Raw genomic sequence first — 13,007 nt, 5'->3', positions numbered from 1 at the left:
ATTTTCATTGCGAGTATTATGATATTTGGTGGGGCAGTTTTAAAGCCCCAGCTCCTAGAGTCAGGTGATTACATGGGAATCACGAATTTCATTTAAAAGGAAAAGTCAGTTTCTAACCCTTATGGTTGTAAGGGGAGAATGTGCACCCCAACAGCTCAAGCATCAGAAAGTAAATAGCAAGACCGTGTAGCATTTTAAAACAATTTGGGGGATATTTTTGTAAGCTAAACTCATGTCTTTTAGGGCCTTTGTATTTTTTTTGTAACTCTAAGATTGGCCATAGTATGCATGGAATTTCGGGGGAGTGGAATGAGGATGGCAGGCAGCAAACCTGGAGACATTATGACACCTCTTTACTCTGCAGAATTTCCTGCTGAGTAACTTCATGGCTTTGGAAGAAAACACATTCCTTTGCAGACAGCACAGCTTGCTTTCTCAGCCTGGGTGCTGAGGATAAGATTTGCTCTGAACTTGTTGCAAAGCATTCTAGAAAAGGGAACTTTTACATTGAGTAATGGCTTTCTCATTTGAAATCTGAGACTAAAGACCCAGAGAAAGGGCAGCTAAGAATTCATGGAACTGACCTCTGAAACTATCAATATACAATTACTCGGCAGTCGATGTGTAGCTGTGTGCCCGTCACATGCCTAGAGAGCCACACACTTCCCTTGCTGTCTCCAAAAATCGTTGCACGATTATGAGAGAGACTGAAAAGAAAGCAGTTTTTCTCCGCATGCACGGAAGCACAGAGCCATGAAATAACACCCACCTAAAATGACATTGAACGTCTGCAAACTTTTGAAAATTAAATTCTTATCTAAGTTAATCATCATACAGTGAATTTAATAATAGCACGATGAGTAACCGTCATTGTTGAACAGCTCCCCAACATATATCAGGTAGAATGATTGAGTCTTCCTCACTGAAGTCATCATAGTAGAACATGTAAACAGGACAAATGTGTCCTGCTTCCAAAATTAAAGAGCTCACTCTTTACCTCAACAAATTCAGCATTTAGGGAGCTGGAGTGGGCAATTATCCCACAATGGCCTATGTTTGTTTGTTTTCTAACAACCAGCCTGCGTTACATATATATGCAAATAGGAGCTAATAAGTGAATACCTGAGTTGAGACCCTGCCAGGTCAGGGTTTGGGGAAGAGATTCACAACTCTACAGTCTTCATCTCACAAGTCTGACCCACAGTTGCCATTAGCTCACACTCTCGAAGATATCTGATCTTATGGAAAACAAATTGTTTCACACTTCACAAAATCTGTATCTGTTTGCCACAGTGCATTCATTCCTAAAGGTTCGCTAAGCACTGAAGCTGCTGTGGACAGTCTGGCTCACAGATAGAGAGTTGGTCAGGAGTCCTCTAGGTATGGGGAGAGATTTTCAAATTTATTAGCTTTTCATGTTTCTTATTAATGGATCTCTGCAAGTGGCCCTTCTGGGAAGTCTGCCAGAGGACTGGGAAATTGGTAGGTTTGGACCATAAACTTGTGCAGCTACTGTTGGCCAGTGCTAAGTGACACATGACAAGGCTAATGAAATCTGTAACAGTTACCACCATAAATATATAGTAGGCAGAGGTTAATCTGTAGGGTTTGGTGGAAGCTGGCACATAGATCTGAGGATCCAAATACAGGTGCCAAATGTCCTATAATGTGGACAGCTTTTGATCTGTGCAAGCCCAATTATGAGCTCCTCCGCTAGGGAGTTGTGAGGCTAAGTGCCCTGAGCTCCCGTGAACTGCAGTGGGAGCTGAGTGTGCTCTACACTTGGTGGGTACAGATGCCTGGGTGCACAACTGATTTAGTCTACAGGGCTGCATATAGCATACCAGGACAGGGCTGTGCCACACTTGATTCAAGGGTTTGTCTTTCCACTGTAATCTTTGGATATTAAATTGGATTAGATTGAATTGGGCTGCCCTTGCAGCTCATAGTGACTTCCAGAGGGAGTGCACTTTGTATCACACTGATGTGTGTCTGAAACTGCCAGCCACATTTTGAGTGGCAAAATTAAATACTAAAAACTGGTAATAATATATAGCCTCAGAAGTCAGGGGCTGGGAGCCTTTCACCTATAGGTGGCTGGTTTCAAATGCAGCCTAGGTTGAAGACTAAAAGTCGCTCCCTCCTAGTAATTGTTCTGTGGTCTGGAGCTTATGGGCTCCATCCACTTCCTAAAGGATTAGAAAAGCATATGAATAGCTAGCAGTGTTAGTGGTTTCAGCAGCAGGACCTGGGTTGAATAAACATGAGGCAATTTTGTTAAGGTATTTACATGACTGCACACCTAGTGGGACTTCAAAAGTACCAAGGGCCCTCACTCCATTGAGAGCTGAAAATCTCACAAGGCACTTCTCTTCATCTTTAGGCATCCATAAACTCTTAACAATGTGGTCCACAGAGTCTGGACTCTCCTGCGACCCAGAGAATCAGTCTCCTGTGTCTGAGATGAAGCTCATAGTCAGGGCGTTACGGGGAAAGTGTCATGTCAGGTTTTGCCTTTATTGTACCTCTTCTGTGGATAAATAGAGGAGTCCAGCCTCTGGAGCTGTCAGCCAGGCTCCTTTCATAATCTTTAAATTCATTAGAAAAAGAATAAATATGAAAATACCATTCTGGTCAACATATTTAGATAGAGAAGCCTTTGAGAAATGCATTTTTTGTGAAAATACGTATTCTGAGCTCTAGTGAGCAATCCATGTGGGACTAGCACAGACCCAGATGGTGGCTCCTTCAAGCGATTATGTTTCTGCCTTAAGCCTTTCCAGGAATTTGAGCGTGGGCAGGCTGCCAGCGGACACTGGCTACCCAGACACTTCAGCAATGTTCCATGTGTTCTGTTTGCCAGGAATACCAAAGTCCAGCTGCTGTCCCCAATCTCCTTTGTCCCCTGTACCTCCTTGCCATAAATACACTCCCCCTTCCCACCCCCCACCCCCTCACCCCCCCCCAGGGGAGAGAACAGAGAGCCATAAATACACACATGCACGGCAGAGGAGGGAGCAGAGATTGAGAGATTGTCCAGAATTTCCAGCTGTTTTACAGATTTTATAAATTCTCATAAAAACTCTCCAATTAAACAAGGAAAAGGAAATCTCAGAGCCAAGAATTATTTTAATCTTGCAAAATAAACATGCAAATTATAAATGGTAGACCATGCCTGAGAGTGTAGGCAGAATGGGAATATGATTTTGTGACAGGAAAGGAAGAATAAGTGAACCTCATGCTTTACCTTTGGGTAGACCTTTGGATCTAATTCTTGTGTTTCAAGTGGAATTGGTTGCATCCTTCTTGCTGTTACTGTCATTTAAGTTAAAATATTAGGCCAAAACTTTCTAAACACTGAAGACATAGTGGGCTGATTTTGTTTCATTGAGAAATGGGTGCCCACTGTTCTGAAAACCTAACTGCTAATCTCCTAAATAAGTTAGAAACATAATTTCAGGTAGCCAGACTTAAAAATTTTGGCTAACATAATTCAGGGAGAAATGAAACAAAATTGGCAGTTTGTTTTCCCCCCATTAGCTTGTTTGCTCCTTCTACTCCAGCACCTGGAGCAGTGATACTCATCAAGGATACCATGAGGTCCTTTGAATGGTATCTTAAGGGGTGAGGAGATAAAAAAGATAAGCACAGGTTAAGGCTTGTCCCTGCCTGGCTTGTCCCCCACTCCTGGCTCCCTCTACAAGGAAGTAAGACCTGTAATATATAAATTAGTTTTTGAAATTGGGTATTACTCAATTCACAAAAGTTATGGAAGGGTTCCTTGAGTCCAGTGAAGGGTGCCTTGATTCCAAAAAGGTTGAGAACCACTGATGTAGAGATGATGGGAAACGCTTCAGTTACCTCTGTGATCTCTATGAAACACTTGTGAAAAAAAAATAAACAGTACCTTAAAGCCATGTAAGTCTCATCTGGCTTCAGATTCCATTACCGTCTACAACCCAACATCATGTTAATAAAAAAGGTTTGCTAAGCTCCAGCCCCACCTGAATGACTCGAGACTCATTTATGGTTTTTCCTTATAGGTAGAAATACATTGTTATGTATAAATTAATTACAAAAGCAGTTGATATTTGGTTGTTTTGAAGGAGTTTTGTTTTGAGTTTTGGGGCTTACTCAAACCCAAAATTCAGGGGGTGAAAACCTTTTTGAGTAGCAGCAGAACAAAAAAAACCCCTGCAAACTGAAACTCTTGAGTTTCACTTGACACTTCCTCTAGTAGATTTGAGACAGAAAATCTGAATCCAAAGCTCCTCGAAGTTGTAGAACATCTAAATCTGGGGATCTGGTTTGTGCATAATATAAATGAAGGATTCATCCCTTCTCTAAAGCTGGGTTATATTTAGAACTGGGGTTTGGATTCAGTTGGGGGCCATATCTCAGCTTCAGATATGAATGCAAATATTCCCCTCTAGGTATGTTTAGATCCTTTGGAATAAGGCCTGTCTGTACAAGAGATCAAACAGATCGATTCTGTCAAGTGTCCAAGTTCAATAGGAGCTCATTATAAAAATAGGAGGAACACAATGAATATGTAAAACAGGTTCCATCCCAGTGCTTCTGTGCAGCTGCCTGAGTCTGGGAGAGCTTCTGCCAAGGTTTGCTGCCCAAGATACAAAACTACAGTGAGCTAAAGTTAACTACCGATGACTGCGCAAATGTAGCTTGGCAATTTTATTTTTAGTTGAACTTAAAAATAAAAATCTATAAGTCATATGTAATAGAATAATTTTAGCTGTTGCCAAGACAGGCTGAGTAACTGTTACAAAGAGTGATAGCTGCAGTCCAAATAACGGGGCTCTTGTCTCCTGCCTGCCCTTGTCCAACTGAGTCTGCAGTAGTAATGGATTCCCTGGCTCACTGGCAAGTCTGTAGGACTGAGCAAATCAGCTGGGATTGTGCAGGGAGCCACTTCTGAAAGGAGGCTTTCAAATAATTTTTTCAGTGTTCACTACTTTAAAGAAAAATGTTATGCTTTATTATGGACAGAACCAGAATTCTGTCCTCTGTGACCAACATTATTAGCATTATGTACAAAACCAGCTCTGGGTCTTTACTGATTTCTCATGCATTAACTGTGGCTTAGTGAACTGTGAGGTCAGCAATGCTTATACCTATTTTACAGATAGGGAAAACTGAAGCATGGCAAATGCCAAAGTGATTCACCCAGAGCCATACAGCTGGGCAATGTCAGTATTCATGCTTGATGAGAACCCAGCTGGCCTTGGTCTCGGTCCCTTGCTGTTACCAGTTAGATCACCTTATTTCTCTTAGCTGTAACTCTGCCTGGGGCTTGGCATAGAAGTTAAATGACTGTAGCTGCTTTAATTTGAGAACAGCTTCAGAACCTACAAATAACTTGTCCACTAGTCTCTGTCAGCTTACTTTTATTTCACACTAGTAAACTGCTCCTATAGAGTCACGGAGGGAAAACACAGCAAACTGTTTCCGTAGGGTCTATGCAAATAGCTGTGGTGGCTTATTTAACATTTATTAATTTTTCCAGCCATGAAATGGCCCATTTAAAAAGAAAAATTACCCCACACCATTAGAATACTTTGGACCTTTCCCTTAAGGTTATAACAGCTTTGAGGCATATCAAATCTAAATGAGGACCTTGAGGTTTTAATCTCAGTCTTCCATGTTGTCATAATACCATGTAAGAGGTATATGGCAAGCTTATTGTTCATGCCTTGCATTATGAACTCTGATCAGGCATTTGTTGAGGAGGGGAAGAAGGGAAACAGAAGGAATGTTACTTTTCATTGTATAAGAAAATTGTCATTACTGATAAACAGCATTCGCATTTAATATCTGTTACACCATCTCTTTCCACTGAGTCTTCCTCTCATATTGTTTCTGTTTCTCATGCATAAAATAATTCTGCTGTTGTTCAAAGTCCTGTAGCGTGAGGCGGTACATTTCTGAACGCCCACCCTTGCATATCTTTAAAAAAGGCAGCAGTACAGGTGCTGAGCAGTAGCTGAATGGGGGCGAGAAGAGTTTCGTTTTCTGTAAAGTTTCAGTCATGAAACAAAGAAGAACAGGAGTGCATAACTTTTTGGGGGGAGTACTTTGAATTTATTTAAAAAAGAAAGGGACTAATTAATGACATCATTTCATAGATGTTAGGGGCTGGAAGGGACCTTACAGATCATTGGGGCCAGCCCCCCTGCACCTGGGCAGGAAAGACTGCTGGGGTCATCTGCTCCCAGCAAGGTGGGCATCAAGACCCTTTTTGAAGATCGCCAGGGTGGGTGACTGTAGCACCTTGGTCGCACTGTTTTCTTTATCAGGAAATGATAGGATTTAGGGAGACCTTGTCCCTTATCTTAATGATGGCAGACGCAACTTTCTACCTAAGTCGGTCAGCAGAAGAGGTGACACTTTGCTTCAAACCTATATAAATGCATGAGCCTTTCGATTCCCGAGCAACCTACAGATTTGGCGCTTGCCTCTACCTTGTCTAGCAGGAGCGGCCAGTCTCAAACACCCCAAACCCTCTTAATGTGGAGCACCTTCAGATCCAAATTCAGATCTGAGCTGTACTGCTGTGCTCCCTGCCTGTGACTTTCTGTCTGAATTGTGACCTCCAAGGTGGAATGCTTATTCCGCTTCTTGTTAGAGAGCTGTTCGCATTGACTTAGGAAATGCCCTGCCCCTGCACTGGTGGAAATCTGTTTGTTACACACACCAGCTGTGTCTCATAGTTCATTGGTTGCTAAGAAACAAGGAAATTTGATCCAGTAGGCACTACAACTAGGGCCATCATCATGGTGGTGTATAGTTTAAACAGGCAGGTACACTGTGACCTATACAGACAGATATGGATGTCGGGGACCAATTATTTTGCAGAGTAGCGTTCCACCAGGTCATTTTCCTATGAGCAGCCAATAGCAGAGGGCTTCAAAAGTAACAGAAACCTCATTAAAAATCTGGCGCAGAGCCATTTTTGGCTTTATGCTGTTGCTGTAAATAAATGGCTTGGCTGGGGTTCATTGCCAAATGAGTAGATGAAGGGCACTTGTGTCTCATTGTAACGAGCCGTGGCTGGAGACAAGAGGAATAGGTAACTGTTTGCAGTGCAGACCAAAGCAAAATGAAAGCCTTGTGTTGCTGACTCAGAGGTCTAAGAGGCCACAAGAAATGCATCTTCCTTCTGAGCTACTAAAAGCTACTAGTTGCTAACATAAATATTTTTCCATATGTGTTCTTCAGAGCTCTCTGTCATGCAACATATAAGTTTACTACAATGATCCCATGTTGTAGGACCTGCTAGGATGAGATTGTCCCATTTTTTTAAAGGTGGAGGCAAGTGTGTGTGAGAATGACATATATATATTATATGGAAACACAACACTTTTTCAGAGAGAGAGAAACAAAGAGCCTTGAGGTGTTAAAAAAGTTACCATGCTTAACTGCAGAAAAGTATGGTCTTTGAGTTTTGATTGCCCAATCTCTTAATAATTTTTATGATGTATTAACCTGATGTGGCCAGTGATTTCACTGCTTTTAAAGTAGAGTTATAATCTGATCCTAGGAGTGTTTGTAGCACTGAAAGTCTCTTCTTAATTTTGTAAAGATTTTTCTTTCTCCTGAATTGATATTTTGATTTCCCTTTCCCCCCCAACTCATGTCTCATTCCAGAATCCAGAGCAGCTGTTGGAAGATTGTGCTCACAAGGAGATGATTCCTCATGAAGTCACTGGATCCCCTTCAGAAATCAAATGTGACTTTCCATTTATCAGACTGAAATCTGAACCAGCCAGACAGTGAAGCAAGAGCAGTGGAGGGGGGACGGCGAAAGATGAAATCCAACCAAGAAAGGAGCAATGAATGCCTGCCGCCCAAAAAGCGAGAAATCCCTGCCACCAGCCTGCCTTCCGAGGTGAAGCCATTAGTCCTGCCAAACGAGAACCACCGTGCAGATAACTTAACATGGCTCTCCAGCACGTCCAGCAGCCAAAGCAGCATGGGTGGAAGGCACAGACCTGGAGGGACTTCGGTGGAGATTGGTTTACAGCAAGGCTTACACAAATCACTGTCCACAGGAATGGACTATTCCCCACCCAGTGCTCCCAGGTCTGTTCCAGCCACAACAACACTTCCCACAGTGTATTCACCCGCACTGTCACAATCAGGGACGCCTGTCTCCCCTGTGCAGTACACGCATCTGCAACCCACTTTCCAGTTTGTTGGGCCCCCGTACAGTGGACCATATGCCGGGTTCATCCCCTCCCAGCTGATTTCCCCGACAGCCAATTCCGGGACTGGCGCAGCAGCCTCTGCCACTGCTGTTGCAACCACTCCATCCCAGCGCTCTCAGCTGGAGGCTTATTCCACTTTGCTGGCCAGCATGAGTAGCTTGGGCCAGCAGGGGCACAAAGTTGAGCAGCATCTCGTCAGGACACCGGGGTTGATTTCAGCAGGGTCTCCGCCTCCTACCCAACAAAACCAGTACGTCCACATTTCCGGCTCTCCCCAGAGCGCGGTCCGAAACATCTCTCCTCCGACCATCCCAGTCCATATGCATCCCCACCAAACAGTGATTCCACCCACACTCACCCTTGGGCCCTCCTCCCAAGTGGTGGTGCAGTACACAGACTCTGGGGGCCACTTTGTCACCAGGGATCCCATCAAGAAGGCAGAGAGCAGCCGGCTGCAAGCAATGCAGGCCAAGGAAATTCTGAATGGAGAGCTAGAGAAAAGCAGGCGGTATGGCCTCTCGCCCTCTGCAGACATGGGTCTAGTCAAAGCAGGCAATAAACCAGCTCCTCACCATTATGAGACCAGGCACGTGGTGGTTCACCCGAGTCCTGCCGAATACAGCACACGAGATTCCTCCGGTGTCCGGGCCTCTGTGATGGTAGTACCGAACAGCAGCACACCTACCGCAGATATGGAGGTCCAGCAGGCCACCCACAGAGAAACCTCTCCCTCAACCCTCAACGACAAGGGAAACTTGCATTTAGGAAAGCCAGCCCACAGGTCCTATGCTTTATCTCCACAACAGACTATGGGCCATGAGGGGGTGAAAACAATTGCCACCTTGTCCCCTCATACTGTCATTCAGACCACCCACAGCGCCTCTGAGCAAGTCCCTGTCGGACTGCCTGCCACAGCCTTCTACACCGGGACCCAGCCGCCAGTAATTGGCTATCTGAGTGGTCAGCAGCAAGCGATTGGTTACCCTGGAAACCTGCCACAGCATCTGGTGATCCCTGGCACCCAGCCCCTGCTTATACCAGTCGGCAATGCAGATGTGGAATCATCAGGAGTAGCACCTGCTATAGTCACTTCATCTCCCCAGTTCGCAGCAGTGCCTCATACATTTGTCACTACCGCCATTCCTAAGAATGAGAATTACAGTGTCGAGTCGCTCGCAACCCAGCCAGCCTACCAGGCAGCTGTGGTGCAGGCCCAGATCCACCTTCCCGTGGTGCAGTCTGTTGCTTCTCCGACAGCAGCTCCTCCGACACTGCCCCCTTACTTCATGAAAGGGTCGATCATTCAGTTGGCTAATGGGGAGCTGAAGAAGGTAGAGGACTTAAAAACAGAAGACTTTATTCAGAGCGCAGAAATCAGCAGTGACCTGAAAATAGACTCCAGCACTGTGGAGAGGATTGAAGACAGCCATAACCCAGGCATTGCTGTGATACAGTTTGCTGTTGGAGAGCATCGAGCACAGGTAATAAGTGTCATCACTAGAGGGTACAAGTGGAATGAGAAACGTGTTTGCTTCCTAGGAACAGCTTAACTTAAGGTGATTTGCTAGATGGGGTTGGTTCAGTTCTTCACTAATCCTCAGTTCTCCAAACTAGGGCTGTCCGGCTGGTGGCCCATGACTAGTTAAATTGTGGCCCCTGTGCTCTTGCCTGGCTACCATCCCCCCCTCGCTCTGGCTACAGCAACAGCTGGGGTCTCTGGGCTTCTTCTCTTCTCCAGCTGCTGCTCCCTGGCTCCCCTCAGAGGGGTGCGGCAGCACGGCAAGCTGCGTGGGGAGCTGAGGGTGAGTACGAGGCTATGCAGGAAACAGAGGGGGAATAGGGTCACGTGTGAGGGATCACACCTGCATAGTGCAGCTGTGGAGGAGGGCCTTGTGCAGTGGTGTGGGGAGTTGCCCACAAGGGCACACTTTGCAGTAGGGGGAGGCAAAGGGGAATTGCACTCATGCATTGCAGTAGGGAGGGGAATTGCACTCACGGGCCCATGTGGAGGTGGTGTGGTGTGTGCCTGGGCACATGGTGCAGTGGGATAGGGAGTGTTCACGTGGCCCTGTGGCTCAACTGGTGCAGCCTGCGCTGCATGTGGCCCCCGGAGTCTTGGAAGCTGGACCTCCCTGCTCTAGACATTACTATTGAGCCCAAGGAAGACGGTAAGCACCATACAAATACATAGGTATAAAACGGATCTGGTTTCAAGAACTTTGAGAACACAGAGATTACAGTCCCCAGTCCATCGCCCTATCCACTTCACTGAACTGCCCATCTAGCTGTTGATAATATTGGGTACCAGGCCCTTCACGCTTTATCTACTAGATTAGAGCCATGAGCTCAGTGGAGATGATTAAAATGTAGAATAGCTCAGTTTACATATTTCACTCTGAGAGCTGATTTTTACTTCTGGCTAATTCTTGTTCCAGAATGCCACAGTACACTTCAGTCTGAAACAAAAAACTAGCCTGGAGGGGTAGGGAGGGGATGAGGCAGTGAATTTCCATGGCTTGAAAACTTGGAACTCTCCTGGAATGGTTTCATTTGCACATTTAAGCCACTGAAACAACACAGAGTTTCATTCAGGTTTCAGCTACAAGTGGTTTAAATACTGCCTAGCTGGCAGATTGTGTGTCCTAAGGAAACTTCACAAGAAAAATGACCACCATGCCAAGGCTACCCATGCTCCTCTACTTCCCTTCAGACTAGTGTGTGTGTTTGAGGTGGGGGGTGCCTTTTAGACCCAGAATGTGTTAATTGGAAATGGTTACCTCCGGTATCTGAGTAGTTCAGTGTGGGATAGATTAACTAAATTAGAGAGCAATTTAGTGCGCAGAAATATTCATGTTATTTTTTTAAAACAAAAGCATCTCGGTGCACATTGTTTGGATTTGGTTTTAAAACCAGTATAGTGAAGAGCATGAGAGTCAGAAAGGGACAGGGACTGGGAACTGAATGGCTTTAGTGCTGATTTTTGGGAAGGATAACAAAGAGCGGTGCTGCCATGGGATAAGAGCTTTTACCCTGTTTGTTTTTAATAGGAAAAGGTCCTTGCTTCCAGAGCTGTTTACATTGTACAGTTACATTCCTACCTTTAAGGTAACGGAACCTGCAAATTAGGTGTGTAGTTGTTTCACATTTACAAATCCATTACACAGTCGTGAGAACTAGGGCCTCTAGTGCTGTTGGTAATTGATGGAAGGCACTCAAGATTTGCTTTTCTTATGCAGTTTTGACTCTGTCACTTTAAGAAACCCAAAAAGGAGCTTTGGCGTTACATTTTTTATTGACAGCCTCCTATTCCTCGATGGTTTTATTACTATGTAGTCTGAAAGCCTCGCGTCTCCTGTCAGGCTTCGTGCTCTGAGGAAGAATCCTTGGATCAGAACCAGTTGTTACAATTTGCCCCATTGCTTTGAATAATGAGGTTGCAAAATAGTAATCTTCCATCTGCAGTTTCCATCTTGTTCTCATTTGTCTCCCTCTGCAGCCAGACGCCGGGTCTCTGCACCAGCAGAAGAGGTACAAATTAGTAGGCATTATTTGTATGGGGTTTTGTTCACAGATATGTCAGTGTAGCCACTGCGTTGTGGTGTTGCACACTGGGAAGGAGCTATCTTGCAGAAGGGTAGAGTGCCACCTTCCGGCTAAAAGCATGTTGAGTTTGCAGGCTGTGAAAACAAAGCTGCAAGTCACAGTCTCCTCCAGCAAAGTGTCACCTTATCGAGAAGCCTATCAGAATCCAGCTGACATCATCGCAGTTAAAATACTCTACCAGCTGTGTTTCCCACAAGGGCCGCTTCCAGAATTCAGAGAGAGTCACGTAGAGATATGATTAAAATGTGGGTTTAATTTAGGTTTCCTGCAGATTCCAAAGCTTGGGTCTCTTCCCAGATCAGCCGTATTCTGTATAGTAGCAACTGCTCTGCTGATTTCTCCTTGCCTGGTTAGAGAGATATTTCATCCTAGTGTGTTTGAAGTCTCCGATGACTTCATCCTCAGTCTAATATATGGATAAGTATGAACAGCATCTAACCTTGTTAGCAGACATACAGTCTTTCTGTTTGTTAGAAAATTTACTGGGTGCAGAAGACTCAATGTAGTGTTGAAAAAATGGTCATTATTCTTGCCTCACATCTGTAGAAAAGGAACAGCTTTACAGTTACACATATAAATGGGGGCTAAGTATAATAAAAGTATGACTCTGTATTGTTTATTATTGTTTTTTCCCATTTATATGTATACTCTCCCACTGTAGTCTAGGTTCTAATTATATAACTAAAATATTAATACTGATTTTAATATCATATAGAATAATCAGCTACCACTCACATGTACTTCTCCCAGGCATTCTGGGAGTTAATATGATTTATACATAGCAGAACATGGAGCTGGGAGTTAACTGTAATAGCTATGAATTCCCCTACAGAGTATGTACAAACTTTGTATAATCCTAATGCAAAACTTATGAAATAGGCAGCAGGAAAATTTTGTCCCCTCTTTGCAGATGTTGAATTCTAGAAAGAAAACCAGTTCAATGGGAGATGACCTTAGGGGGTCAGAAATGTCTGGGTCCGTTCCCATGCTCAGTAAACCTGATTCCACTGCTCTTTGCTATAATCATATCATTTCCTCTTATTGAACCAAATTGTGCAAACCATACTCTGCCTTCTGCAGTCCTTATCCCTCTGGATTCAAATGAGAGATTTTCCTGAGAAAAGACCTACTGATTTGGCCTGTTATTTAGAGTTCTAAATGTTCCTCTTGTAATAGGAC

The 13,007-nt window shown here is 44.4% G+C and overlaps 1 protein-coding gene across 7 annotated transcripts in view; it reads left to right on the top strand.

Moving 5' to 3' along the window:
• The window catches only part of ATXN1 (ataxin 1), a 287,101-nt gene that overhangs the window by 258,043 nt on the left and 16,051 nt on the right, over positions 1–13,007 (top strand). For all 7 annotated transcript variants that reach the window (XM_059724401.1, XM_019498486.2, XM_019498488.2 and 4 more), the window contains one exon: positions 7,666–9,706. In XM_059724401.1, the coding sequence (XP_059580384.1) occupies positions 7,826–9,706 (1,881 nt within the window). In that variant the 5' untranslated portion in view covers positions 7,666–7,825. The remainder of the gene's footprint in view (positions 1–7,665; positions 9,707–13,007) is intronic.

This window comes from Alligator mississippiensis, chromosome 3 (genome assembly GCF_030867095.1).
Source record: "Alligator mississippiensis isolate rAllMis1 chromosome 3, rAllMis1, whole genome shotgun sequence".
Lineage (NCBI taxonomy): Eukaryota > Metazoa > Chordata > Crocodylia > Alligatoridae > Alligator > Alligator mississippiensis.
Note: the sequence above shows the minus strand (reverse complement) of the source record. Positions and strands in the feature narration are given on the sequence as shown.